This window comes from Palaemon carinicauda, chromosome 1 (assembly GCF_036898095.1).
Source record: "Palaemon carinicauda isolate YSFRI2023 chromosome 1, ASM3689809v2, whole genome shotgun sequence".
NCBI classification, from domain to species: Eukaryota; Metazoa; Arthropoda; class Malacostraca; order Decapoda; family Palaemonidae; genus Palaemon; species Palaemon carinicauda.
This window is the reverse complement of record NC_090725.1, coordinates 295,863,801-295,891,468: the sequence shown is the minus strand read 5'-3', so window position 1 is coordinate 295,891,468 and position 27,668 is coordinate 295,863,801. Positions and strand designations below refer to the sequence as shown.

General features: G+C 42.8%; 1 protein-coding gene across 2 annotated transcripts in view; it reads left to right on the top strand.

Annotated features, from left to right (window-relative positions):
• The window catches only part of LOC137657909 (zinc finger protein 341-like), a 130,332-nt gene that overhangs the window by 1,627 nt on the left and 101,037 nt on the right, over positions 1 to 27,668 (top strand). For both annotated transcript variants that reach the window (XM_068392566.1, XM_068392556.1), the window contains exons 2-3: positions 14,169 to 14,333; positions 16,267 to 16,374. In XM_068392566.1, coding sequence (XP_068248667.1) covers positions 14,169 to 14,333; positions 16,267 to 16,374 — 273 coding nt within the window. The remainder of the gene's footprint in view (positions 1 to 14,168; positions 14,334 to 16,266; positions 16,375 to 27,668) is intronic.

The following is a 27,668-nucleotide window of genomic DNA, read 5'->3' as shown; positions in this document are numbered from 1 at the left end:
ACATGCTAATGTAGTAGGCCTATAATTTTCTCAAATCTCTGAAGGTATAATTACTGAATAGTAGCAAACATTAATTAATTTAAATGTATTTGTTTAAAAGCTTAGGAACCTTGATGGATTTCATATAGTTTCATAATCTGACACATTATTGTTATTATTATTATGATTATTACTTTCTAAGCTACAACCCTAGTTGGAAAAGCAGGATGCCATAAGCCCAGGGGCCCCAAGTGAGGAAAGGAAACAAGGAAAAGTAGAATATTTTAAGAACAGTATTAACATTAAAACAGATATCTCCTATATAAACTTTAACAAAACAGGAGGAAGAGAAATAATATTGCATAGTGTGCCTGAGTGTACCCTCAAGCAAAAGAACTAACCCAAGACAGTGGAAGACTACGGTACATCTGTATGATACTTTATACAGCGTAGTGCTACATATTGTTTCATTGTTCATTTAAGTGTTTGGAGCCTTTGTAGGGTGACGGCCAGATCCGTTTTCATTCATAGAAAATGGGAATATTATAAAGTGGGGTGGACTGTGGCCGTCATTCTAAAATCGAGTTCGTAGAAAACTGGAATACTGTATTCTGAACTGTGGCCGTCGTTCTAAAAACGATTTTGGCGGGAGAAGCTAACTTAAAAACCCCACCTAACCTATGCTAAAAGCCGTATCCTTACCCAAGGGGGCTTTGCTCCCCCGGACCCCCCCCCCCCCCTTACCTACTACAGGAGCGAGAAGATTCGTGGCCGGAGTAAGAACTCGAGCCACAAAATTTCAGGTAATTTAGGGTTTTCGGCAAAAAACATAAAAGAGTGCGTTTAAGCACACATTTAAGATCCGTAGACCATTTCCAAACGTTTTTATTCTATACAAGATAACAGTCGGAGCGATAATAAGCAAATTAGGACGCTTGGCCGTAGCGCTACAAACTACCCAAGTGTTTGATGTATGAAATACTTTCATAAGGCTCATATCAGATTGTGGTATTTGAAAAATAGACTAGATTTATGCAAAATGAAAATTTCCTCTACCATAGGTTTCCTTTGACATTTTGACTGAAAGGAAATTTATATGATGTTGTCAATATTTGATTTATTATGAACTGTGTATGAACAGGTATACAACACAATTTCAATAGAATTTCTTAAGTAACATAATTATTGAGATATATCACTAATTAACCAGTTTAATACTTCACATCATGGATATACCATTTGATTAATCTACTCTAGTAAAACATCTTAAGAACCAGAAACATTATTGAATTTCTTTATAAATTGAAGTTATTTTTTTTCTTTTTGCATTGCATGATAAACTAGATTGAATAAAATAATCTTATATAATTTGCTGGGTAGCATATCAGTGCTGTTAGAGTCAAGTAAGAAATATGTAGTAATTATATTCAAATTGATATGACATCAGTTACTAAGAAAGCCTTAAAATTTAATGTTTTGGTTATATTATTGTATTGCCTAGAATTTGCCACAAGGTGCAATAAGCCTCTCTGAAGTATACCACACATGATAAAGAACTTTAAAAAAAAACTCAAATATCATGTAAGGACAGTGAGACAAGCGTGACCAAGATCAACTGGTACTTTATTCAAATGTGCGTGAGAGTATATTACAAGGTGCGGACGGAAAGGTAGGATAGCGCTGGCGCCAAATAAGATTGAATTGCCCGCCAAAATATATGTGTTTTCTTACACTTACAAATATACGAATTATGAGTTAACAGAAACATGTAATGAAATAATACATATGTCAAAATGTAGTTCTGATAGAGCGGAATACATATACATGGGAAACCACGGTGTGGCGAAAGGAGAATTTAAATAAATAAACAGTTTGTTGATTTTCTGGACGACGAAGGGAGCGGTGTCCTTACAATCAAAACATTGGTTTTTCAAGCATGTAAAGAAAATATAGTGTATATTCTGCCTTAAAAACTGAACACTCTATCCTTTCTGGTCTTTACTCATATTTGGATCCCCTCTAACTTTGGGAAATCCTTCCTATCACAACCTAACCTAACCTAGAGGCTTTTGTCTTACCTGTGTATGGGGCATAATTAAACCCCTTGATTTGCAAACCGTGATTTGTCTCAATCTAATCATCTTTAATGAAATTTAACCTTGGGTGGCTATTTTGAAATCCTTTCTGCAGACTTTTATCTCAGAAAAGTCTTTCTCCACATAATAATGGATAAGTAGTAGAGCAAGCATGGTAAGATGTTATGGACACAGGTTTTCTTTCATCCTACAGTGCAGTACTGTAATTCTGCGTATACCACTCATTTTGAGTATGAACCAGTAAAGTACTAGTCTGTACCTGCTTGCTCACGAGTAGTCACTTTGATATAGCTGTCATTTGGGACAGACGTTCTTCCACTGGTTGGAGATTTTTGCAGATTTTTGCTTTCCAGCTTATTTCTTCTGGACTCTAGTACATTTGCTCTTGGTATGACTGCAGTGTCTTGGGACTGATTTTGTGACATGCTTAAGGATAACATGTCTCCTACAACTCAATCAGCTAGCCAGAAGGTGAATACAAGACTCGCACTTTTGCTCTCCTTGTGTCAGACATTTCTGAAGTTGGAAGGAACGATATTGGAATGAACAAGCTCCTTCCTGAAGGAATACTCTATCCTTCTTTGTATACACATGCTCATGTGCAACATGTCTCGCAGTGCTTGCTTTTGAATAAACTTTCTCCGGGCTGGAATGCCCATCACCAGACTTGGTCTGCGATCAGCTTGGTTTATAGTGACTTGAATGTGAGTAACAATGAGCATGCCTACCCTCCAGCATCCTTTGCTTGAAACCTCCTCACTTCATCCTGAAGAACACAGATAAGCTTCTACCAGTCACCCACACGCACCTCAGCCAGATGTGCTTCACATACGCTCACTTCCCCTAGACACGCCTCAACCATAATTGCCTCCCCTAGAAATGCCTCAACCATAGTCGCCTCTCCTAGACACTTGCACTCAAGGTGAACCCAGAAGACTCACTTTAGGGCTTGCTCTCACCTGAGCATACTACCTCTTAAGGGCATTTACATATCCTTCAAATACATTGACATGGCCACACACATACCTGAATGCGTGCGTGCCTTTTAGTGGTTTAGAATAAGTGGGTTATTATACCTCGTCATTGCGTGCATCATTATTAAGCACTTCATAAGATCCAGAATTGAGTGCAAGTTTGAACACTCTTTGAGAAGAGGTTTTTCGACTGCTGGAGCTAAAACACACACCCTAACTCATGCGCTCTCTGGCCCACATGCATTGTGACTGGCAGTTCTAGCCAGTAGATCTCCCCAACTACCAAAGTTATTACAGCCAACATCCAGTTACTCCTAGGCGTGATCTTCCCCCTCGATCCCATTACGGGTCAAGATCACCCAGAGTAGTATCTTTTGCCGACAATTATCAATTGTCTCCTATAGAATTTGGGTTTCCCTCACGCTGCCTCTCTCTCTTTGTATTCAAATAAGGGAATGTCTTCAATCAACTTAGGGATCAACAAATTCCATTTAGATCCTGATTCTCTTTACACCACGGAGGACAAGAGGTTCCAGCGAACCCCTCTCCCTCTCTCTTGGAAGACTTATGCTTAAAAAAACTTCTTGCATACCTGAAGAGGAATCACAAGTTTTTGGAAGATCATGGGTCGGGATCCAGGCCTGATTGCTTTTCCCAAGGGAAATACTCAGATTGTTTAATTAGGGAAAATACAAATTACTTTTAGAATTTGCAATATTCCCACGCCCTGAACGTGTGTTCACAATTAAACTCGTGCATTTGATTTTTGCAAGGAAGTCAGCTAGGATATTAGTTATGCCAATTGAAGCACTTGCCTTAGCAGAATAATAAAGAATCACATCAAGGCTCAACTTCATATGCATTCAGCTTTTAGTTGAAAGATTTCTGCATAGAATCAACCTTTTGTATAGATGCTTGTTCATACCATAAGTTCCCTTCATCTCAGGAACATAGTCCGTCAACTGACTTTGTACACACTGAAGAAAATGGGGCCACTGCTCTTTCCTTTCTTTTTGGACAAGTAGTCTTTTAAGGCAATTGGTAGGAGTTTCATATAAGTCACTCCTACCATTTCTCTCCCCTAGGAAGAGATGGTCCAGCCCAGGTTCTGCCTCCTGCTCACCAACATTTCTCCTCTAATTTACCATCAGCGACATCTTCGGTCCTACTGCTAGGGATTGACGAAGACTTGGTCCTCAAGGCAAAGGTTCAGGTTATGTTGCAGTAGGTGCTCTCCAGAGTGCGCTCATGTACCTTAGCGTATGCACAAGCATGCTCACGCATTTTCACTTGGAGGTTAACGACAACTTTCCAAGCTTCTCATGTTGACTCTTTCTTGTAGAGAAGGTGTCTGGAGATGGGATACCAGTCGTAGACCTTCCAGACTTTAACAAGGTTGTTTGACAAACTTCGTCAAAGAATGGAGACTCCAGAGACACAGTCAGATGGACGATCAGGCTGTTGAACCTCATGATGTTGGTTGATCTGAAGAATGCATAATTCCAGATCACAATCCATCCCAGCTCCAGGAAGTAGCCCAGTTTTGTCAGGCTGAGTAGATTGTACCAATTAAAAGTTCTTTGTGTTAGTATTTCAACAGCCTTACAATTCTTCACCAGAGCTTACTCTGGTATCAGCATGGGTACACACCAATGTCATTCGTCTTTTGCACTTACTGGACAACCTCCACCTAGACAAATCCTCATTCAGTCATGACCTGGGGATCATGGTGTGAAAAGTCGGTCTAGTCCCCAAAGAAAGATTGGTTTATTTGGGAATAGACATAGACAGTTCTGTGTAAAGAGCCTTCTCACCCCAGGACAAAATAGCATCTTCAAGAGGTGGCTTCCCTTCTCTCTCAACAACTTCATCTGCTAGCACAGCTTTGACAGAAGGGGCTGGAAGATCTGGCCTCCTTGGAACGTCACGTTCCCACTGGTTGTCTATACAGTACCTACAATCCCTTCAATAGCAATTCAAGAGATACTGGTCACAAGACAGTGACCCTCTTGTCAGTAGTTTTGATAGAAGAGGGTCCCAATCTCGATCTAGAATGATACTAACGTGTGTACTGGATCTTCGTTTGGCTCACGGGTGCATGAAAAGTTGCGGGAGTGTACCTCCTACAACCTCTAGAGTCGGTTTGACGCACCGAACAGGAACAATGATTCTTTTCAAAGTGATGAGTCTTCAGGCAGCCCTCCTCTCTTTCCAGGTGTAGCCCTCTTTTGACCGGTCACTTAGTGGCGTGAAGAAGTGGGACTGAGAGTAGAGATCCACAGGTGGGTAGGGGAAAACTGCACAGGAGGATGCAGGTTGTAGGTCTAGAATGGTCTTTGCATCCTCAGCTAGCAAACAAGACCTTGACTTATAGTGGTTCTCTGATAGTCGACTTGTTCGCAGCCTCACTCATCAGAAACGTCCAATTTTCTGCTCACCAATGGCAGACCTGGAATCAGCGTTCAAAGATACCTTCCAGCATCCCTGGGACGGCATCGACGTCTAAGCTTTTCCACAGTTCTGCTTGATAAGGAGTTTCTTGAATAGAGTCCAGGCCACTCCCTACACATAATAACAAGAGCATTGAGAGACCCCTAAGTAGAATGGTACTCGTACCTTCTACGCTTCATCATAGAGATTCTGATGGTACTATTGCCTCCTCAGTCCGACATGTTCCACGAACCACACGGCCAGAGGTCCCACAACTAAGTGGAATCCCAACAGCGCACTTCTGTGCACCCGAACCCTGATGCGCGCCCACGATCTCCGGATCTGGGCGTAGTTCCAGTTGCTCCTGTGCGCCATCGCGTGCAGTCTCCATCACGCGCCCACAAGATTGCGCAAGCGCGCCCTCGCCCGCTGCTTCAGCTAGATACACGCGCCGTGCGCTATAGATATCTCTCCTGCGCGCGCGCCCGTTTTTGCCCTAACGGGCCCTTCGGCAAGATCCTGCGCGCGCGAACAATCACCTTCGCGCGCGCAAGCGCTCATCCAGCCTCCTGCGCGCCATCTGTTATCGCCTGTTCAGGCTGCCACGTGCTATCGCTCGCGCGTGAATATTCTCCCGCGCGCGATCCCACACGTGAGGCCGCAGGACATCGCGCGACCAGGTCATCATCGTCTCGTTCCCCACCCCGCAAGCGCAGAACATCGCGCTCGTCTGAGGAGGGAAGGTTTCCGGATAGGTCCAAGGACTCTTCTTCTTCTGTTTCAGCCTCTTTGCAGGCGAACCCTCGTTTTGTCACTCCTCCTAGGGATCGAACGATCCCCTTCCCTCCAGAGGGAGTGACTGACAGCACGACTGTCAGTCAGCAGCCCTGGTTTGGTACCATTGTCAGAGCTCTCGTGCAGGCGTTCAAGCCTGTATTCTCTGAACTGGGTCACAAAACAGTGGCGGCTTCGTCTCCCCTGAAGAGGAAAAGAGGAGTTCCTTCCGTGGTAACTTCTCCAAGGGCGAAACTGTCTCCTCGGAAGTCCTTGAGGAAGGCTCCCTCTCCCCCCCAGACTTTCTCCCTCTCCCCTGCGGATGAGGATTTCCCGTCCTCTGGGGAGTCAGGTGAGGCGGGTCATTCCCCCATCGCACCAATGGGGGAAACTCCACCTCTCCCCGAGAAGTCTTCTCAGGTAGGGGTTGAGAAGAGTCTTCCACCATCACTGCTGGAGTCCTGTATCCCTCCCAGGAGGGAGCCGAAGGACTCGAAGACTTTGCCTAAGTCTTCATCAAGGACTAGACAGGAGCCAACCAAGCCCTCGGAGAACATCCGCGAGTCACCCCAGGAAGAGCCTCTGGGGACAGGAGACTTTGCTGCCAGCCCTTCAGGAGGAGAGCTGCAGGAGTCAGAACATGCGTTCTGGCAAGTTCTGAACCTCATGAGGAGTCTCAATGGGTTTCCGGATCCAGAGATTCCTCCTCGTGAGGGCAATAACATGGCCTTGGACCGAGTCTATGGTACTCAGAAGCCCTCGAGGGCCAGTGCGGCTTTCCCCTGGTCACAGGGGGTTAAGAGTGCCAGAGATTAGGTCGAAGGCCAGCTCTCTGAGCTAGCTTCCTCCAGCCGATCCAGCACCGATAACAAGCTCCTCCCGCCTCCTCGCGTCCATCAGAGGAGGTACTTTGAGATCTGGGAGGAGACTTGCTTAGCTCTTCTTTTGCACCATTCTCTGGAAGAGCTTACCAGGGGAGTCCCTCTAGAGAGACTCTCCTACCGGCAGGTCTCGAATTCGGCAACGGAGATCCTGAGCCAGGAGAAGGTAGCGAAGTGTGCCATGCAGGCTACTTCGTGGCTGGACATCTGGCTAGGGTCTCTGGGCATCCTGATGCGGTCTGAGGACCTGTCCAAGGAAAACACCAGCAAGGCCTTGGAGACCTTTTTGCTCTCAGGCACGCGTACCATAGAGTTTCTAGCCCACCAAGTCTCGAGCTTGTGGGCTAACACTATCTTGAAACGACGGGACACAGTGGCTGAGAGATTCCATCGAAAGGCCCCCAGTACTGACTTTTGCTGGCTCAGACATTCTTCCGTTCTCGGTAAGAATTTGTTTGAGCCTAAGGATGTGGAGCGGGCTGCTGAGAGGTGGAGGAAGTCCAACCAGGATTCCCTTCTCCATAGGGCCCTAACATCGAGGCCCTACAAACTTCCTGCTACCCAGCAACCACGTCCTGTCAAGAGTACGAAGAAGGCAGCTGCAGCAAAGACAAAAGTGTCTGAGCCCTTTCCTGTCAAGGACAAAAAGGGCAAAAAGTCCTCTAGGGGAGGAAAGAATCCTAGAGGGAACGGCCGTGGCCGCAAACGCTAGGATTGGCAGTCCCCCAGCATGTCCACCAGTGGGTGGGATGCCTACAAAGTTGCGCGACAAGGTGGCAGCAACTTGGGGGACGATTTCAGTAATCAGTCAGGGATATCACGTCCCGTTCACGACATCTCTACCTCCCCTGACAGCGGATCCAGTGTCACTGAGCTCCCTTGCCATGGGATCGGCAAGGGGGCAAGCCCTTCGGGCAGAAGTCGAGACCATGTTGAAGAAGGACGCTCTCCAAGAGGTTGTCGACGGGTCCCCAGGCTTCTTCAGTCGACTTTCTTGTAAAGAAGGCGTCTGGAGGCTGGAGACCAGTCATCGACCTCTCAGCCCTGAACAGGTTTGTCAAACAGACCCATTCAGCATGGAGATGGCAGACACGGTCAGACTTGCAGTGAGACCGCAAGACTTCATGTGCGCACTGGATCCCAGTCCATCCATCTTCAAGGAAGTACTTAAGATTTTGCCTAGACAACAAGATCTACCAGTTCAAGGTGCTGTGTTTCGGTCTCTCCACAGCACCGCAGGTGTTCACCAGAGTGTTCACCCTAATATCTTCATGGGCTCACAGGATCGGTATCCGTCTCCTCCGTTACCTGGACGACTGGCTGATCCTAGCAGACTCGGAGGCAACCCTTCTTCGTCACCGAGACAAACTTCTGGGATTTACAATCTTCCTTAACGTAGGAAGACCGTTATTGATAAGAAGAAGGAGGTCATGATTTCATGATTACTTGGGAGGAAGCCAAATTTTCTCTTGCAAATTTCCACGCAATGGCTAACTTTTTCCGTAAATTCTCTACAAATTTCATCACATTAAGTTCCTCTTTCTGCCCAGATGATAACAATTCATGGAAAATTTCCAACGGACCACGTACTTTGTGCCCATAGATCAGCTCAAAGGGAGCTACACCTGTAGATGCATTTGGATGGTTCCTTATGGCAAAGAGAGCAAAGGGAAGTCCTTTTTCCCAATCCTCTCCTTGTTCATAGCAGTATTTTTTCAAAACTGATTTAAGTGTCTGGTGGAATCTTTCCACCACCCCCTGACTCTCTGGGTGGTAAGGTACGCTGGTAGTGCACTGAATGGCCAGTTCAGCACACTTACCCCTAAATACCTTACTCGTAAAATTCGTCCCACAGTCGGTCTGAATTTTACGAGGAAGTCCGTATCGGGAGAAAAATTCAATGAGCTTCTCAAATACTGCATTGGAAGTGATCTTTTTCATTGGGAATGCTTCAGGAAATCTAGAAGCTCGGTCCATGATGGTCAGGAGATGAGTAAACCCAGTCTTTGATGTAATGACCAACCGTATTTACGATCATTATATTCGAAACCCAGTCTTTGATGTAATGACCAACCGTATTTACGATCATTATATTCCTCTTGAATATAATCTATCAAAATCATATCTTATTTACAATCACCACTGTTTTTTAGTATATATCAAAAACTTATATTGGATAAAACCTATACATCATCATCAACCTGTGGGTTTGAATCTTGTGTTACATCTTGCCGAACATTTATCATTCTGACAAGGGTTTGGGCAACAGTCATTGGATCCTCTTGTTCATTATATGAAATATCCCTTAACCTCGGAAGAACTCCGTTATTGATGTGATGACCAACCGTATTTATACGATCATTGAAATTACTTGCTCGGTCAGCGTACACATGATGACCTGCCCCTTGTATAATCTGAAATTTAATAATAGGTTATTTTCATCTCAAGTATTTCTTTCAAGTTAAGTAGTAACTTACATGTCCACTCATCACCTTCCCAGCGTTCATCAACACTCACAGTAAAAAGAATAACAATCGTTAAAACGATAGTCCACTAATACACAAAGGAGGAGGAGGAGGCGCAAAAACACTATCCAACAATCGGAGTGTATATAAAGCTACATTTTCTTAAAAATAATTTTCCCTTAAATGTACAAAAATAAATATCCAATAAGTCAAAGATACATTAAAAAACCTCCTGTCTCAATTTACATAACGGATCATCTTTTCTTGAATATCCATCCATCCATATACCAAAGGCACTTCCCCTAATTTTGGGGGGTAGCCGACATCAACAAAGAAACAAAACAAAAACAAAAAAGGGGACCTCTACTCTCTACGTTCCTCCAGATTATATTCCTCTTGAATATAATCTATCAAAATCATATCTTATTTACAATCACCACTGTTTTTTAGTATATATCAAAAACTTATATTGGATAAAACCTATACATCATCATCAACCTGTGGGTTTGAATCTTGTGTTACATCTTGCCGAACATTTATCATTCTGACAAGGGTTTGGGCAACAGTCATTGGATCTTGTTCATTATATGGAATATTCCTTAACCTCGGAAGACCGTTATTGATTTGATGACCGACCGTATTTATACGATCATTGAAATTACTTGCTCGGTCAGCGTACACATGATGACCGGCCCCTTTAACAATCTGAAATTTAATAATAGGTTATTTTCATCTCAAGTATTTCTTTCAAGTTAAGTAGTAACTTACATGTCCACTCATCACCTTCCCAGCGTTCATCAACACTCACAGTAAAAAGAATGACAATCGTTAAAACGATAGTCCACTAATACACAAAGGAGGAGGAGGAGGAGGCGCAAAAACACTATCCAACAAGAGAATGAGACCAACCTGACCTCTCTATGACAAAAAATAAGGAAAAAAATATACCGCAAAATGTGCTGAGAAAAAAATAACCCCCAGGGGGTTAAGGGTTGGAAATTTCCAGAATTTATTATTAACCCTTTTACCCCCAGTAAAAGGGTTAATAATAAATTCTGGAAATCATGTCTTTGTAATACAGTGCATACTATCAATTGGAAAATATATTTCACAATGCTGCTGATTCATTACTCAACTTTATACCTAAAGTTCTAGATGTTGAAGGATATATTTCTTCCTAAACTTAAAAAATTGTTTATTTGACAACAAATGTGAGTGAACCAATTCTAAATGAAAACATTTCCAAGGGTTGTTCCAAAAATGCCATGGAGTATTTGAGATACACAAGAGCTTTGCATAATTTTATTTAGCCTTGGGTTTTGTCATGCCGAACATGAATCATTTTGAGTACAGTTTCTCCTACAGTCATGGTAAATCTCGAAAAGTCCTCTCTGCTGCCCTCTCAGACACTGGTATACCTAGGCATGATCATAGACACCAATCTCCACAAAGCCTTCCCATCAGACGACAGGATAGCAAGGCTGAGGAAGGTCGCAAGGCCTTTCCTCAGACGAGAAGAACTTCCAGTCCAATCGTGGTTACGTCTCCTCGGTCACCTCTCATCCCTGGCCCGTCTAGTTCCCAATGGTCGCCTCAGAATGAGATCTCTCCAGTGGCGACTCAAGTCCCAGTGGAATCAAGGTCACGATTCCCCGGACACTATGATCCCCATGGGTTCTGCGGAACAGACGGACCTTCAGTGGTGGGTGACACACGAGAACCTACGAAATGGAGTGGACCTTCTCGTCTTCCCCCGGATTTGATGTTTTCGGACGCCTCAAAGAAAGGAATGGGGGGCTCACGTTCTGAACCACAGGACCTCAGGCCTGTGGTCAGAATCAGAAAAGTACCTCCACATAAACCTGCTAGAGATGAAGGCCGTATTCCTGGCTCTTCAACAGTTCCAACAATACCTATCGGGCCACTCTGTGGCGGTGATGCGCGACAACACCACAGTAGTGGCTTATATCAACAAGCAGGGAGGTACCTTTTCAGAACAGCTATCGCTTCTCACAGTAGAAATACTGAGATGGACCGAAGTCCACTCGATCGCACTTTCGGCTCGCTTCATTCCAGGCAAGAGGAATGTGCTCGCCGACAGTCTGAGCAGAGCGACGCAGATAGTGAGTACCAAGTGGTCTTTGGATCGTCAAGTAGTCAACAAAGTCCTGACTTTGTGGGGTTCCCCGACTGTGGATCTGTTCGCTACAGCGCTGAACTTTAAACTTCCGCTGTACTGCTCCCCAGTCCCGAATCCCAAGGCTCTGGCAAGATGCATTCCAACAACGGTGAGACAACATCGATGTCTACGCCTTTCTCCTGTTCTGTCTGATAAGGAGGGTGCTCAACAAGACCAGAATATCGGTCAATCTCTCAATGACCCTAATAGCTCTGCTATGGCATCACGCAGAATGGTTTCCGGACCTTTTGCAACTCCTAACGGAGCTCCCGAGGGAACTCCCTCAACGACACGAGCTACTCGAACAACCACACGCCAACATCTTTCACAAAGCCGTAGCTTCACTTCGACTTCACGCCTGGAGACTATCCACCATCTCCTCATCGAGAGAGGATTTTCGCAGCAAGTTGCGAACAGGATGTCTGGACACCTGCGTAGATCATCCACAGGGGTCTACCAGGCGAAGTGGTGAGTCTTCTGTGGTTGGTGTCGTGGAAGGGGTATCTCTCCACTCGATGCCACTATTCCACCTATAGCGGAGTTCTTCGTGTATTTGCGGGAGGAAATGCGCCTTTCGATCTCGGCAGTGAAAGGCTATCGCTCAGCCTTAAGTCTAGCCTCCAGGCTCAAAGGAGTGGACATTTCTTCCTCGCTGGAACTCTCCCTTCTCATACGAAGTTATGAACTTACCTGCCCTCAGTCGGAAGTGAGACCTCCTCCATGGAACGTGGTTCGAGTTCTCAGGTCTCTTAAGAGACCTCCCTTCGAACCATTACGCCAGGCTTCAGATCGCCACCTTACTTGGAAGACGGTGTTCCGGCTAGCTTTGGCCTCGGCCAAGCGAGTCAACGAACTTCATGGTCTGTCATATGACGTCGCCCATTCAAGGGGATGGGGGGAGGTAACGTTCAGGTTCGTCCCTGAGTTTGTTGCTAAGACTCAGAATCTAGGAGTGCCAGCCCCTCGGTTCGACACTTTCCAGGTTTCGAGTCTTCGTTCTGTAACAGATGACCCAGACCATCTCCTACTGTGCCCAGTAAGGAGTCTGAGGCTTCATCTTTAGAGAACGGCTGCAGTTCGTCCCCAGGTGCAAGCTTTGTTTGTGAGCACTGGGAAGACGAAGAGGAGGGTCACCAAGAATACCATCTCGACCTGGATTCGCAAGGTAATACATCTATCCTTGAATCCTGACCCTCCTCCATCACGTCGCCCTTGAGCACATGATGTCAGGGGCTAGCTACGTCCCTGGCCTTCAAGAAGAACTATTCAGTGACGCAGGTCCTGCAAGCTGGAGTGTGGAAGCGTCAGACGACCTTCACAGCCCACTACCTGCAAGACGTGACACACAGGAGACTCGATACGTTCTCTATCGGGCCTGTGGTGGCTGCCCAACAGCTGGTCTAAACCTCAGACTCCTTAATGGACAAGTAGCAGAAGGTTGAGGGCATTGTTACTCGGTCTTAGTCTGCGTGAATGAAAAGGTTTGTCTGGCCCTTATTCTTTTCTTCATCCTCCCCTCTCTTGGGGAAAGCAGCATCCTGGGTTCTCTGCATAGCTGACATCAAACCACTGCAGGTAAACCATGCTTCCTTGTGTTCCTAGTATTAAGTTAAAACTGTCATTTCCCCATACCCTGACGAGGTAGTATTGGGAAAGTCCTAGCCTTGAGTTCCATCTAAAGAACTCCAGGTCAACTTCCTAGGACGTGTCACACTGCATACCTTCACACACAGCTTATGTAGGCCTCAGCACTTGCACAGCAAGACGCTAGCAAGGTGCAGGGACTCCTTATTAATGAGTACTTACACACTCAAATATTGAGTCCTCGGGCAAAAGCCAAAGCCAGTAATGGCCGGAACTTACCACCCTACCTGAGGGGTGAGTCACCCATATTAAATAGCGTGGTTTGTATTTCAGTTACGGAACAAATGACAAATTCGTAGATAATTTGTATTTTTCCTAACTATACAAACCTTAGCTATTTAATCAAACTTGCCCGCCAGCCCTGTCCCCCGTGAAAGTCCTACCTCTAAGCAAAGTGAGCTAAATCACAGGTGTGTGTGAGGGGGGCCGTAGCAAGCTACCCCTCCCTACCCCTCCCTACCCCCCGCTAACTAGCGGTGGGGTAGTAAACCCTCGTTGAAAATCTAATGGCTCGTCATTTCAGCTACGCCGAAAGTAATTACCCATATTAAATAGCTAAGGTTTGTATAGTTAGGAAAAATACAAATTATCTACGAATTTGTCATATTGAGCATTTTTTTCTTTCAATTTCTCATCTCCTTTGTTGGTGTACTGCATTATTGTAATTTTTATTGTAATTTTTACTTGAGTCTTTTAACAAATATTTTGACCATTACTCAATTTTGATATTGTGGTGTTTTTGGCAGGTGTCACACTAGAAAGCAGTGATGGATTGATTGTGCAACAGTTACTCGATTCACCAGGACTGATCCAGAGCACTGTAACTATTTCTGGCGCACCTTCAACTCCCACATCGAGCAGATCTTGTGGCCAGCTAACTTCATCAATTTCAAATACGTGTACCACTATCAGTAAGTGTAATATAGTGATGCAAAGTAGACAAAATACTGTAATTAGTGGATGTTCAGGATAATTTATTATCCATTGTTTATCTTTTATGGATAATGTATACTGTTGTAAAGTACTACTGTATATTGAATTTTGACTTGTTTCCATTACACTATGTTAGAATGATTATACTTTTAATGTTATAATAATTATCATTAGTTTGTTCTAATGCAAAAACAATACCTTTATTCTATTGAATGGGCATTTTATCATTAACAAGGTAGTACAGAAACATAGTTAGGTAATGACTGATGGTTGTGGGAATCCAGCTTGACCAAGTCATGCCACTTCTGTGTTTGGCTTTAAAGAGGATAGTTGCATCACTTTTACTTTTCATATACTTTTACCAAGCTGTTGGACTTTTTTTTCTATGTATTTTTGGATATTTATTGATGCAAAATTAGTTGGTTTGTAATGCAAGCTAGATGTCAAGCAGAATAGTCCTGGTAAGGAAGGTATTGATTGTTGGTGACATGTCGGACGTAACTGTGGGTGCAGACTTCCTCTGTTCTTTGTGTAGCTGGAGTTTTTTTGCTGAAGATTCTCCATTACAAGTATAAGGAGATGTTTCCTTTGCTGTGGGAGAGGTTTGACAGGAAGAGGCCAAGAAACATTTCATTGGTATCCTTAGAAGGGAATGCTCCTTTGTTAGCACTGAAGAAACCATATTGGTTCTTTTCTCACCCCTTCTTAGGCTTATCTTTATGCGGTTACAGCTCAGCTTTGGTGTATGGGGAATAGCTAGGTTGAGGGGAAGAACCTTAACCTTGGATCAGTGCACAGCTTTTGATGATCAGGAGTGAATCTTTCCCCTAGCAAGATACACCCTTTATGAGTGTTTTGACAGCAGCTCTAGCTTCAGCCAAGACTTCAATAGTGCCTGTGCCATTCAAGCGTAATGTGCATAAATCCTTGACAATGGATCTACCTAATGTTCCCACTGTGCCTTTGACTCCACTCACCCGTGTTTTAATCACTGTAAAGGAAGCTCTGTTGGCATCTTTTGAAGTAGTGCCATGGTCATCAGTTCTTCAGACCTTGCCGCCTCATGTGATAGCTACAGAGAGGGATTCATAGGGCAAAGGGAAGAAGAAGCAAGCTCACTCCCTTTCTTCTTCCTATACCACTCTTCCCATCTTCAGATCCTTCTTCTCTCAAGAAGAAGAAGAAGAAAACAAGTGTCTTGCAAGAAGTCATACTGATCTTCTGACGACTTCCCCTCTCATTCGTTAGAGAGTGACGGAGCTCACTTAGTGACTAATACCACTGAAATTACTTTACTTGAATATGGGCCTAGTTTAAAACCTGCTGCTTTTGCTCCAGTTGTTGACTCTTAGTCCCTGCCAAGACCGAGCATAGACACTAGGGAGGCAGAGGTGAATCATGGTTGTCCACTTTCACCATAGTTTTGGGGATAGAGGGAACTGTTCTTACCCTTTCCCCATCTTGTAGGTCCATGAGGCCACAAAGAGAAAGATTAGCATAAACGCGGCTGCCCTCACATGCAGGCTTTTGGTCCAGGCATGTCACATGCATCTATTTGCCAGAGAGAAGCTTGCTTGACTCAGTCACTCGGGTAGGTGGATCCCTTCACCCATATGTTGTTACTTAACTACTATGTTAATGATGGAATGACTGTTCCAGCATGTATTGGATAATACTGTACGCCTATATTAATAGTACTAAGGTTTATATAGCTAGGAAAAATACAAATGGCTTAAAATATACTGTATCATTATTATTATTGAATAGTTTGAATTCCCATCCTTATAACTTCAATGCTTCTATCTGTAAATAAAGACATTATGACCATAGTTTAATCCTTGCATAATTTTTTTTATTTTATTTTATTGTGTAAAATAAACATAAAGGCTGAATATCTAACTGATTTTTCAGGTGAAAGCATTCCCTTGGACGATGATGATGTATTCCAGTGTGGCAGATGTAAGCAGAAATTTTCTTCTCTTGACCATTTCATGGTCCATAAACGAGACCATTGTTCAGGTTAGTCAAACTGTATTTTAGTAGTCCCTCTGCTTATGAGATATCTACTTATCAAATTGTTATGCTTTTATTTTTTCTTGTGTGCCTGTATTTTATGACTACCTTTTTAAAAGGGATGCATTTTGTAGATAAATATCTTGCATTGAAAGATTAGGGTATAAAGGGATTTTGACGAAGGAAAAATCTATTTCTGGGTGAGAGACCTGTGCCGCTCTGTGAAATGCTCCTTTAGCATCATTTTTAAGGTATATAACTGCTATGTATTATCAGAGAAAAAAGTTGCATAGGAATGCCAGGGATGAACCCAGCTTACTCACCTAAATAGGTGTCGGTATATAGTGACTGGGGCGTGAAAACCACAACCAGAGGTCTCGTGCCATTTAGATATCTCCTCTTCAAACCTAAGGTTGGACATATAGAATTGTTTTAGGTCTTTGGAAGATTTAGACATTTCTGCTAATGAGAAGGCCAAACCTTAATAGTATCTGATAATCTCATAGGGCTTACTGAAAGGTTGTTAAGAGGCAAAGTTACTGGGTATTGTTTTTCATGTTTTAAAAAACAGAGATGATTTTAAGCTAATTTAAGTTGTAACATTTCCTGCTACCTTACCTTTGTGTTGATGAAGAACATTGAAAAAAATTAGATGTTTGCTTGTGCTTGGCATTTCAAGCTCTTGCCCTTGTTTTTCTCTGCTGATGTGCAACAGAAGGGTAAACCGTTTAGGTACAGTACTGTATTGAATTTATAAAGTAAGGACTTATTGTAGAACTATATGACTTATGAAAACTTTCAAAATTTTTTCTTATAGACAATAACAAATGAATCATTTTAGCTTTTTTTTTTTAAATTCATTAAAGGTATGCAATAAACAATCATGGTATTATTATTATTATTATTATTATTATTATTATTTTTATTTTTATTACAAGCTAAGCTATAATCCTAGTTGGAAAAGCAAGCTGCTATAAGCCCAAGGGCTCCAACAGGGAAAAATAGCCCACTGAGGAAAGGAAACAAGGAAATAAGTAAACTACAAGAAAAGTAATAAACAATCAAAATGAAATATTTTAAAAACAGTAACAATATTAAATTAGATCTTTCATATATAAACTATAAAAGCTTAAAAAAAACAAGAGGGAAAGAAATAGGATTGAACAGCGTCCTCGAGTGTGCCCTCAAGCAATAGAACTCTAATCAAAGACAGTGGCAGGCCATGGTAGACCCTATGGCACTACCCAAGACTAGAGAACAATGGTTTGATTTTGGAGTGTCCTTCTTCTAGATTAGCTGCTTATCATAGCGAAAGAGTCTCTATTACCCTTACCAAGAGGAAGGTAGCCACTGAACAATTGTATTGCTGTAGTTAATCCTTTGAGCAAAGAAGAACTGTTTAGTAATCTCAGTCTTGTGAGGTGTATAAGGACAGGAGAATGTGGAAAGAATAGGCCAGAATACTCGGTGTATGTGTAGGCAAAGACAAAATGAACCTTAATCAGAGTGAGGGATCCAATGTAGTACTATCTGGCAAGTCAAAGGACCCAATAACTCTCTAGCAGTACTATCTCAGCGGATATTTCAAGAATACATTTGGATCTAGAAAGTTTGCCAATTCAGCATCATTTGGGTTAGACAACTCGCAACCCACCCGCAATTCCTAACCCTTCGCTTTTTTCTATCTACTAATCCTGCTATCACTAGCTAACTAATTTATGAAGGGAACAAGATTTCCTACATTTAGATAATTTTTGGGTTAAAGTACTGTGTGGTTTCCAAGGACTTTCCTGTGAAAGGTTAGAACAAGGAATCCAGTCTGACATAAATAACAAAGAAATATTGTCTCCCCTACTCTATGGTCAGTGTATCAAAGTACAAAACAGGGAATTAGTGTGTATAAGAGAGACCTTTGAGTTAAGGCACTATTGAACTTGACACAGTATCTCCATATTGAGGGAATATTTCTTACCACTTAGATTAAGAGTCATGCTTAAATTTTGTCTCTGAATTTGAATAGCAGACTGTTATTAACCCTGGATAGGTACGCTCCTCGGACACCCGTTTAAGGGTATACTCGGACGCGAACGACCCCGACGCCAAAAAAAATTCTTGAAAAATCAGTTTTTGCAGTAACCTTTTTTTTTCTTTTGCCAAAAAAAACTTCAATGAATGCTTAAAACAACTGTAAAGATAAATACTACTCATCTGCAGAAAAACTATTTATTATAAATATTTTAAAAAATTAAGTAAAAAAAAAAAAGACCTGACATAAAAATTCATAAAAAAAAAGTTTATACATATATACACAAATCCTTTTAGGAATTGATTCTTGAATGTTTAGGACACATCTTGATGTATTTTGGATGAAGTCAGACCCATGGAGGTGAAGATCTGAAATGAGAAAAAAAGGGTAACTTTTTTTGGCCAAAAAAATTTGTCCAAATTTCATGAATTTTTTTGGGTACCCAAAGGAAATAGGAAGTGGCTAATTTTTTTAGGGAATAAACTTATGTTATCCTAAAATAGAAATATGTAAAAAAAATCTCCATTATTTTGTAAATTACATTTATATCAGGGGCCATATCTAAAGGTAATTTTTTGAGTACTTAGAAATTTCGTAAAAAAATACATATATTTAATATATAATATGATATTTATGCAGGTAAAAATATACCAAAATATCACAAATTCTATAGGGAACAAGAATATATATAGATAGGGCAACTTACGCTTCGGATATGTCCACAAAATGGCCGCCAACCACACTAACTCAGACTCCCTAATCTGCCACTTGAAATGTAGGAAGGGTATGTCAATTTCAAGGTGTTATTTACTAATCTAATTATTATTGGATATGCATAAAAATTGTATGGTGGGTTGCTGGATAATTGTCGATTATTTTACGACTATAAAATTAAAATTCTGACCCAAAAAATTTTTTTGAAGGGAAATAAAATCGAAAAAAAAACAAATATGTGAAACAATATAATATTTTAGCTAAAAAAATTTGATGATATTCAATCAAAAAAGAAGTAAACAAAATTTTCCGACAAATAAACATCTAGAGGAATCATTACTCTGTGATAGTTCCTTAGTACGTAGTAATTTTGAAAGAAATGGGAAAAAACGAAAAAATGGCAATCACCGGAAAATCGAACACATACCTATATATACGCCATATCTGGCTAAAAAAAAGATAGGCATGGGTAGCCAGATCATCTAGAAACACTTTCCAACACTATAAAAATATAAGTTTTGCGACACTACTTGCCAATTCCTTACGGTAACATGACTAAGCAAAAAAATGCAAAACAAATAAAAAGGGGCACTCGCGGAAAAATGGCTAACATTCTAATATACGGCATTTCAGAAAAAAAAAATTCAGCCACGTGCTAGGCAAACCATCAAGGCACATTTTCCGACAAATAAACATCTAAATGAATCATTACTCTGTGATAGTTCCTTAGTACGTAGTAATTTTGAAAGAAATGGGAAAAAATGAAAAAATGGCAATCACAGGAAAATCGAACACATACCTATATATACGCCATATCTGGCTTAAAAAAAAAGATAGGCATGGATAGCCAGATCATCTAGAAACACTTTCCAACACTATAAAATTATAAGTTTTGCGACACTACTTGCCAATTCCTTACGGTAACATGACTAAGCAAAAAAATGCAAAACAAATAAAAAGGGGCACTCGCGGAAAAATGGCCATTCTAATATACAGCATTTCAGAAAAAAAAAATTTCAGCCACGTGCTAGGCAAACCATCAAGGCACATTTTCCGACAAATAAACATATAAATGAATCATTACTCTGTGATAGTTCCTTAGTACGTAGTAATTTTGAAAGAAATGGGAAAAAACGAAAAAATGGCAATCACAGGAAAATCAAACACATACTTATATATACGCCATATCTGGCTAAAAAAGAAATAGGCATGGGTAGCCAGATCATCTAGAAACCCTTTCCAACACTATAAAAATATAAGTTTTGCGACACTACTTGCCAATTCCTTACGGTAACATGACTAAGCAAAAAAATGCAAAACAAATAAAAAGGGGCACTCGCGGAAAAATGCCCAACATTCTAATATACGGCATCTCAGATAAAAAAAAAGACATGCACGTGTTAGCCCAACCATCAAGGCACACTTTCTAACACATAAACATGAAAAAAAAATCAATAATATACGGCAATTCCTTACTACGTAGTAAATTTTTACAAATATTGAAAAAAAACAAATTGGCAACCGCAGTTAAATACCCAATATACCAATAACTACGTCGTATCTGACAAAAACAAAGTCACGCATGGGTAGCCAGATCATTTAGACACACTTTCCAACACTAAAAAAGCAAAAGTTTTACGACACTATTTGGCAATATCTTAGGGAAAAATGACTTGGCAAAAAAATGAAAAAAAATGAAAAAGGGGCACTCGTGGTAAAATGCCCAACATTCTAATATACGGCATCTCAGATAAAAAAAAAGACATGCACGTGTTAGCCCAACCATCAAGGCACACTTTCTAACACATAAACATGAAAAAAAAGAATAATATACGGCAATTCCTTACTACGTAAAATTTTTTACAAATATTGAAAAAAAAACAGAAATTGGCAACCGCAGTTAAATACCCAATATACCAATAACTACGTCGTATCTGACAAAAACAAAGTCACGCATGGGTAGCCAGATCATCTAGACACACTTTCCAACACTAAACAAGCAAAAGTTTTACGACACTATTTGGCAATATCTTACGGAAAAATGACTTGGCAAAAAAATGAAAAAAAATGAAAAAGGGGCACTCGCGGTAAAATGGTCCTCGTGGTGATGAACGACATTTTAACTAAAAAAAAAATCATGCACATGGTAGCCAAACAATCCACCAAGACTTTCCACAACTGATAACCTATACAAGTTGCACCATTCTACGACAATTTCATAATACGTAATAACTTTGATAATTATGCAAATTACCTTAGAAGGGTAAACTCGGTCGCGCTCGACCCCGACGCGTCTCAGAAATCGGGGAAGGAGTACAGCTACAGCAATGCACATCTGGACACTACTAGAGCGTGTAGGGGAGACACCTCCTGCAGGTCGATCACCCACAAATTCAGTCACGGGGGTGAGTCACGTGAGAAAAACCTCTTTTTTTTTTGACGCTCGGGGTCGCGTACGACCCACCGTACCTATCCAGGGTTAAAGGGATTGGTTTGTTTTGAAATGAACACGTTTATTTCCATAAATATGTACTGTATATTTTTTATACCTGTTCTTACATGAATAGAAACCATTGTCCGTTAATGAGTGTATGACTTCAGAAAAGCTGAAATAGCTGTTAAGAATTTAACATGGTAGTTATAAACACCAAATAGATACTCTTTTGATATCAGCTGCCAGCAATACACATGTACTGTTGCTGCCTCTTAAATGTTGGCAGTTTTAATATTTTTGCTTTCTCTTTTTAGATAAAAGGCTTGCTAAATGAGATATTCAAACCCTAAGTTTACTAATACAGTTGGTGTAGGGTGTCATGAGTTGCCAGCGTCCTCTCATTGTTGCCAGAGTTTTAGTTAGAATGTTCCAGCTTTGTACTCTTTTTTCTTGTTTCCCTCTTTTCTTGTTTTTTTCGTTGTCGCTCTCTGCTTACTTTTTGTTCTTTCTTTGACCTTAGGTAACATTGGCCTTGCTATAGAGTTCACGAGGATGTTATGAAAACACAATTTACATAGGAACTACAAGTAAACAAACACACCTGCAACGTAACTTCTATATGTCTTTGGAAACTCTGGCCGGTCTTCTCGTAGATCATAGTTTACGTTTGCTTACCTCATACCAATGCCTTCCATCTATGCCAGACGTACAAGATTTCGAAACATAAGTGAAAAAATTGCTATATATATATATATATATATATATATATATATATATATATATATATAAGGGATTTTGACGTAGGAAAAATCTATTTCTGGGCGAGGGACCTGTGCCGCCCAGTGAATAAGCTCCATTTAGCACTTATTCTTAGGTAATTTACTGCTAAATATACCAGAGAAAAAATGTAAAGGAGTGCTAGGTTAACTAGCTCGCTCACCTATTGGTGTCGGTATAAAATTGGGCGTATAATCCAGAGGTCCCGCACTATTTAGATTCATCCACGACAAAAACCCCAATAGAGGAGAGCCGTTCAACCTCACTCGGCACTACTAACACTGCATCCGCTCAGAACCCAACTCCTTAGCACCCAAAGTTTGGGGACTCCAAGGGAGAGGAGCTGGGAGGGTTCACTGGGCGGCACAGGTCCCTCGCCCAGAAATAGATTTTTCCTACGTCAAAATCCCTTTTCTGGGCTTGAACCTGTGCCGCCCAGTGAATATATACAAGAGAAATGTCACCAAACTTGCAAAATAAAGGAAAAAATATAAGCGTAAGGGAAAAACAAGTTGCTTTAATCAGAGATGAGTGCCAAAAATAATTATAAGGGTATCTTAAAATGAACATAAATCCACTTGGTAGACAATTGACAAATAAGGTAAGGTATAATAATGCCGTGAGTGATAATATATACAGATACTCAGGAGTTAAAAATTTACAAATATAATAACAGTATTCAGGTGCGAGACCAACGAATACAAATAGGGTATAAATGAGGCAGGTAAGAGGGAGAGATAAAGAGACAAGGAATTAACCTGTGAGTTACCTGGGAGTAACTACGCTCCCTGCAGCTACTGTAGAAAATTTTAAGGCTTCCAAATGTTTAAGGTAGTGTTTCTTGAACACTGACGGTGATTTCCACCCTGTATACCTGGAAAGGTCCGTAAAATTCATGTGGTGAAAAAAGTTCACCGAAGTAGCAACCGCTCTGATATCATGTGCAAGAGGAAAAGAGTCAGGGCTAGCTTGTTTAATAAAATACAAAATTTGTTGCCTGATCCCTTTAATGGTAATGGTACCACCTTGTTCTCTAACGAATAGAGGCCCCGAGGAGATAGAGGAGGTCCGGGATAAATAAGACCTAAGAGTAGTAACAGGGCACAGAGACGGATCTTGTGTGAGAGGGACGATTTTCCAGGAGGACCATCTGTTCTGAGGGTCTTCGTTCTTAGCCAAAAAGAATTTGTTAGGTGAAAGAAGGACCTCTCCCGAAGGAAGGAACTCAATATGACCCGGGTCTCTCGACAAGGCTGCCAGTTCAGAAATTCTTGCCCCGGAAGCCAAGCTCACCAGGAAAAGCGTTTTCCTGAGAAGGGGAATGTAATCACATGAACTGTTAATGGTGTCAGAAGCCAATTTGAGTACATCATTAAGGAACCAGGTCACCGGGGTAGGACGAGTAACCGGTTTCAGTCTGGCACAGGCTTTCGGAATTGAAGCTAACAAAGAGTCGGTTAAGTCTATGTTAAAACCCACTAGGAAGATCTTTTTCAAAGCAGATTTAATAGTGGTGATAGTATTGGCTGCCAGACCTGATTCTAATAAAGATCTAAAGAAAGTGACTGTAAGGTTCAATTTCATACAGTGCACGTCTGAGTCTATCAAAAATTTTGCCAACTTTTTAACTGCAGAGTCATACTGGCGGATGGTGGAATCCCGTTTATCCGATTCTAGGAACAGGGTGTTTTGAGGATCAATATTGGCACCATGCATGGCCGCAAACTTCATAAAGTCCATAAAGTTAGGGCGCTCTGAATGTTTGAGAAAGCGTACACAACGCGTGTTTGTACTATCTGGGACAGAACCGGATTGGGTATCGGGTGAGGATATAGTCTCAACTCTCGCAGGAGAGGATACCAGTTGCTCTTGGGCCAGTTGGGTGCGACCAAGGCTACTTGTCCCTTGAAGGATCTCAGCTTGTCTAGAACTTTCAGTGAAAGATTCACCGAGGGAAAGAGATAAATCTTTTTCCAGATGTCCCAATTCTGTGACATGGCGTCTGTGGCGTAAGCCTGAGGGTCTAGATTGGGAGCCACATATACTCTCAATTTGTGGTTGGACTCCGTGGCGAAGAGGTCCACTTGGAGCCCAGGAACCCGAGAGAGAATCCACCGAAATGACTTTAGATCGAGTGACCATTCCGATTCTAGAGGGGAGGTCCGGGACAGGGCGTCTGCCACTACATTCCGGACTCCCGCCAGGTGGACAGCTGAAAGATGCCAACGGTTCAAGGCTGCTAGAGAGAATATGGCTACTAGAACATGGTTCAGAGGCCCTGACTTTGACCCGCCTCTGTTGAGGCAGCGGACCACCACTTCGCTGTCGAGGACCAGACGAAGGTGTTGTCTCTTGGGTAGAGCGAGACGTTTCAGGGTTAGAAGAACTGCCATGGCCTCCAGCACATTGATGTGAAATTGGCGGAACAAGGGAGACCAAAGACCTTGAACTTTCCTGAGCTGAGAATAGCCGCCCCAACCTGATAGGGATGCGTCCATGTGAATGATTAACTTCGGAGGCAGAAATCGAAGGGGAACTGACTTTGACAGACTGTTGGCTCTTGTCCAAGGAAGAAGTCTTTCCCGTAGAATGGGAGGAAGGCGGACTTTCCTGTCCCGGAGCTTCCGGTTCGCCCTCGAACGCCAGACACGATTGATATCTTTCAATTTTGCCTTCAGAAGAAGATCCGTCACTGAGGCAAACTGAAGGGACCCCAGAATCCTCTCTTGGAGTCGTCTGGAACTTACTTTGTCTTTGAGAAAGCGTTTGGTGTTCCTTGCAATCTCTAACCTCTTGGGTTTGGGAAGACACAGAGTATGAGATATAAGATCCCATTGCAGGCCGAGCCATTGGAACTTCGATTTTGGAAGAAGACGGGACTTCTTGAAGTTGATCTGGAAGCCTAGAGATTGAAGATATTGGATGACTTTGTGAGTGGCTGTTAGGCAATTTTGGGAGGTGTCTGACCAAATGAGCCAGTCGTCCAGATAGGCTACTACTTGAATCCCCTGATTTCTGAGTTCCTGAACAGCGACTTCTGCTAACTTTGTGAAGATCCTTGGGGGGATGTTGAGCCCGAAAGGCATCACCTTGAAGGAGTAACTTTTGTCCCCTAAGCGGAAGCCTAGATACGGACGAAAGTGTCTCGCTATCGGGACGTGATAATAGGCGTCTGTAAGATCGATAGAGGTGGTGACGGCCCCACGGGGAAGTAAGGTCCGCACCTGCGAGACGGTAAGCATTCGAAACTTGTCGCATTGAATGGACAAGTTGAGAAGGGATAGGTCTAGAATCACTCTTCTCTTGTCCGAATCCTTCTTCGGGACACTGAACAGCCGACCTTGAAACTTCAGGTGTTTCGTTTCTTGTATGGCGTTCTTTTGTAAAAGATCCTGGACAAATTCGACCAGGTCCGGAGTGGAATGTTGATGAAATTTGTTCGGAGGAGGAGGCCCTTGAATCCAACTCCACCCCAGTCCCTTGGAGATGATACTGAAAGCCCAGGGACTGAACCTCCATTTGTTGCGGAAGGCATAGAGCCTCCCCCCTACCTGCTGCACCTCAGTATTGGTTTGAGGAGTTGCCTCCACGACCGCCTCGGAAGTTCTTTCCCCTGCGAAAGAATCTTCCCCTGCCTCTGTTCTGGTTAGAACCACGGTGGTAGCCTCTACCTCTACCATAACTCTGGGAAGAGCTATGAGCCTCGTAAGACTGGTTAAAGGCAGGAGAAGTGGCGGAGGCACCGGAAAGCTGGCTCTTAGGGAGCAGAACGGTGACATAGTCGTCCGAAGGAGCCTGAGAGGTGGAAGGCTGTGCAGGGGCAACAGGAGATGGGGGAAGAGGCAGCCGGAAATTGGACGAACCACTCTGCTGTTGCCTGAACTGGGTGGAGGTATATGGACGGAGCTTCTTCCTACCCCGGGCCTGGTAATTTGCGTGGTCATATTTACGTTTAGGGGTCAAGCCCCAACGGGCTTTAAGGCTCTGATTGACTCTAGTGGCCTCCGCCAAGACTTCCTCTACAAGATCCTCAGGGAAGAGATTTGAACCCCAACAGGAGGACCGGATAAGCTTATTAGGTTCATGCCTAATAGTCGCCTCAGCCAGGACATGTTTGCGACACCTGCGTTTAGCAGTAGCGAAGTCATACAGGTCATAGTATAATGACTGCAACGTAGCCTTGTTGAGAGACTTAAAAATACTCTCAGTATCGTAAGTCAAGGCTATCGACTCCGTGGATGTGGCCAAGTTCAGAGTACGGCCAATGCGAAGGCGGGAATCATACTCCTGTTTAATGAGGGATTCCGGGAGACGGGGAAGCCGCTCACTAAACATTACTGAAGCACAGTCTGCTGCTAGCTTGCCAGAGGTAAAGGTGGTATGGACGTTGTCCCAACACTCAATGCCTGAAGGAAGAAGGAGGGAGATTGGATCCACCTCTCGGATGGGAGGCAAGGGCTTCTCCTCCAGAGCATATTGGAAGGCAAGCTCTGCTACCTTATTGACACATGGAGTCACGGTGTTTTTGTCCATTAAGAACATTGTGAAGGAGCTCTTATAAGGCGTCAACATGGTGTTGGTGCAGCCGATGTCATTCAGGAATCTGGCCCACACAGATTGGGCTTGCTCTTTAGGGAAGATGACTGTCTCTTTGGGGACCTTGTCTAACCGAACCAAAGCTTCCTCGGTAAGCCTGGCATAACCATGAAATGGAAATGCCAGACCAGGAGGAAAGAATTCAAAGTCCTCTAGAGGACGAGTGCCAAGACCCTCCAAAGTTAACATTCCGTCTGAGAACGGGGAATGAAGAGCCATACGCCAAGGGTTATTCTTGGCAAACGGCGGGAGCTTAGAGGCATCCGGGATGAGAGAGCTTTGGACTCGCTCCGGAGCACCTTGCTCTAATGCCCCAAGTCTCTGACCGATGTTAGAGAACATCGTGTCCATCTTAGACTGCATCTCTGATACCAACTTAGCCTGCATCTCCGACACGATGCGAAGCATGGCTGATTCGGAAAGGCCCGGGCTAGCAGCAGGAGTGGCGGAATGAACTCCCGGGTCGCGAGACTTAGAGGAGGAGCCAGAAGCCTTAGATGACAGGTTTGTATTCTGCTTAGAACTATGAGAAGCCTTGTGAGGCTTACGAGCTTTAGGTAAGGTTCTAGATGTAGACTTATTCTTGGGGGGAACCGAGTGTGATCGTTGAGACGAATCACGGTCCCCAGAAAAACCATGAAAGGAAGAGCGATCAGATGAAGAAGAAAGAGCGGGGCTGAGGATAGGAATCTCAGCGCCGGAAACACCTGCCTCACTTACCACCCTACCTGTATCCGGATCATCCAATAACAT